Source organism: Alligator sinensis, unplaced genomic scaffold, assembly GCF_000455745.1.
Source record: "Alligator sinensis unplaced genomic scaffold, ASM45574v1 scaffold748_1, whole genome shotgun sequence".
NCBI classification, from domain to species: domain Eukaryota; kingdom Metazoa; phylum Chordata; order Crocodylia; family Alligatoridae; genus Alligator; species Alligator sinensis.
The window spans coordinates 19,074-21,693 of NW_005842455.1; the positions used below are offsets into that span (position 1 = coordinate 19,074).

The following is a 2,620-nucleotide window of genomic DNA, read 5'->3' on the forward strand; positions in this document are numbered from 1 at the left end:
TGCTTTTACACTGCAACCTAATGCAGAACATGAAAACAGAGTGGTGTTTATCCTTTGTTTGGGTTAGGAGATTTAAAACAACTAACCAACCTGTTTTTCTCTCTTTTTAAAAACAATGAGCACATACCAGTAGTTGCCAAGTGGTGTTACTGGAGTTAAGCTGATGCCCAAAGCATTAGTGAAAGTCACTGTATTTGGGCATAATTCAAAATAAAAAGATACTTCTGCTATGGTAGAAAAAATCTCTCTCCATGCTGGTAAGAATATTACAGTTGGTTGGGGCTTCACACAGAAATGTGTCCTTTCCAGCAAAACCTTGAAAAGACTTTGTTACCTCTGATGGATGGGACACTTGGCTTTCTGGGCTTTTCTGTGACAAATACCTTTTTCTTTTTGTAGGTTGAAAGAAGAAAAGGAGACCTTCTTGTCCAGTGAAGATGCTGTCTACTTAGTCTTCAGCTATTTAAGCTGAATGCATTGTGATTTCCAATAATTGAGACAGTGATTCTGAAAGCTGTCTACATTAATGAAAAGAACAATGTAGTCAGCTTAACTGAATCATCAGTGTTGCATATTGAATAGAACATAAGCCTGTCTTGATGGACTTGTGCATGTCAGGAATAGAGATTATATACATTTATTTAAAGTCTTGTTTTTTAAAGCAGTAGTTTTACAGTTTTAAATATGGAGAAATATGAAAATGCACCTCCCCTCCCTAAAGAACCTGCAAGAGAAATGAATGTGGAGAACCAGACTTGTCCCCCACCTTTGCCGCCTAATGAACAGCCTCCACCACCTCCCCTGCAAACGTCCAGTGACGCAGAGGTAATGGACGTTGGCTCTGGTGGTGATGGACAGTCAGATACCCCTGCTGGGGACGCGCACAGTATCTGCAGAACACAGCTTCTTACAAAGGGATCTGCCTGCTACAAAAGTCGTCTTCTAATAGACCCTAGCAATAGTGACCAAAGCCCAAGAACTGCTCGTCATGCACCTTCAGGTCGGAAGTTCACCCCTGATCTTAAGTTACTTAAAGATGTAAAAATTAGTGTTAGCTTTACAGAAAGCTGCAGAAGCAAAGACAGGAAAGTTCTGTACACTGGAGCTGAGCAAGATTATAAAGCAGATGCAGATTTTAGTGTTAATAATGTCAATGGGGATGTGCATGCTTGTCCTTTTGGTGGTAGTAATGGTAAAACAGCAGGGGTAGGGGGTGAAAATGATGACAAGAAAGATGATGAAAATGATATTGATCAGGAAAAGAGAGTGGAATATGCAGTTCTGGATGACTTAGAAGATTTTACTGACAATTTGATGGAAATAGATGAAGAAGGAGGAGGGTTCACATCTAAAGCAATCGTTCAGAGAGATAAAGTGGATGAAGAAACGATGAATTACTCCTATGAGGTATGTAAATATATATTTTTTCAAATGGTTAGAAAAACTTGTGCAGAGATTCTTCCCAACACTGCCTGTCTTAAAAATATGCACTGTTGAAGACACAAATGCAAAAATCCCTAAGATAAAACGATTGACATTTGTCCATTACATGTGATATCTTGTGAGCATAACTCAAGTTATTTTGAAGATTAAACATTTTGAATCCTGTAAAGAAGACATCAGAAATTGCTTTGTGGGGGCCAGATTTATGATGTGCAATCATAATAGACCTGTAAAGGACTGCTGGTATATGTAGATTTCTTTCAGTCCGTCATGAAAACAGCAGTTACTAATCCAGTGACTGTGTAGGAAACTTACCTTCTTATTTTTCAGTTTCCTTACTGGAAGTGTTTGTCTCTAGTTTGTCTATGAGTGGATGTGCATATACCCAAATGTTACCCTTTTCTTTGACAGGGGAAGGTGGGGGTGGGTAGTACCTATAGGAGCATGGTATCTGACCATGTCTCTTTTAGGATGATTTTGATAACGATGTGGATGCTCTGCTGGAAGAGGGTCTTCAAGCACCCAAAAAGAGGAGAGTAGAAAATGAGAAATATGGAGGTGAAAGTGACCACCAGTCTGATGGAGAGACAAGTGTGCAGCCAATGATGACCAAAATAAAAACCGTACTTAAAAGTAAATTACTTTCACTTAAATATTTATACCTTCTTATTGTGGGGGGCGGGAGGGAGTTCTGGGTAAGTCAATGTAAAAATGCATGTACATTTTACAATAATAACAATTATTACAATTCCATCCTATAGCCAGTTTTTATACCTTGCTTGAAAATCAAAAACAGCAGTCTATTTGGCTTTTAAAGTAAGACGAGATTAAGTTCAAGTTTATATTAATGTCACTTGGTCCCATAGTTCAGCACAAATCACTGAATTTGGCTGTGTACCTTTCTCTCAAAAAGTTTAATTTAAGTGTAAAATAAATGGAATACTCTGTAAAGCAAAATTGCTTGTAAAGGTTCTTAGTCTTGTTATACAATGGTTTGCAGTTTCTAAGTGGAGGAATCTTCCTAGATGCAATCAGAAATTAATTAAAAAATCTGATTGTATTCAAGAATGGGGAAGTGTCTATGTAAGTATGTGCCTTTCCTCTTTTAAAGGTCGAGGCCGCCCTCCAACAGAGCCATTGCCTGATGGATGGATCATGACATTCCATAACTCGGGCA

At 38.4% G+C, this 2,620-nt stretch overlaps 1 protein-coding gene across 1 annotated transcript in view; it reads left to right on the forward strand.

Moving 5' to 3' along the window:
* The first annotated feature begins 403 nt into the window (after positions 1–403).
* The window catches only part of DGCR8 (DGCR8, microprocessor complex subunit), a 19,678-nt gene continuing 17,461 nt past the window's right edge, over positions 404–2,620 (forward strand). The window contains exons 1-3 of the mRNA XM_006030646.3: positions 404–1,407; positions 1,914–2,076; positions 2,555–2,620. The exon at positions 2,555–2,620 is cut by the window's right edge and continues 104 nt beyond it. Of these exons, the coding sequence (XP_006030708.1) occupies positions 685–1,407; positions 1,914–2,076; positions 2,555–2,620 (952 nt within the window). The 5' untranslated portion in view covers positions 404–684. The remainder of the gene's footprint in view (positions 1,408–1,913; positions 2,077–2,554) is intronic.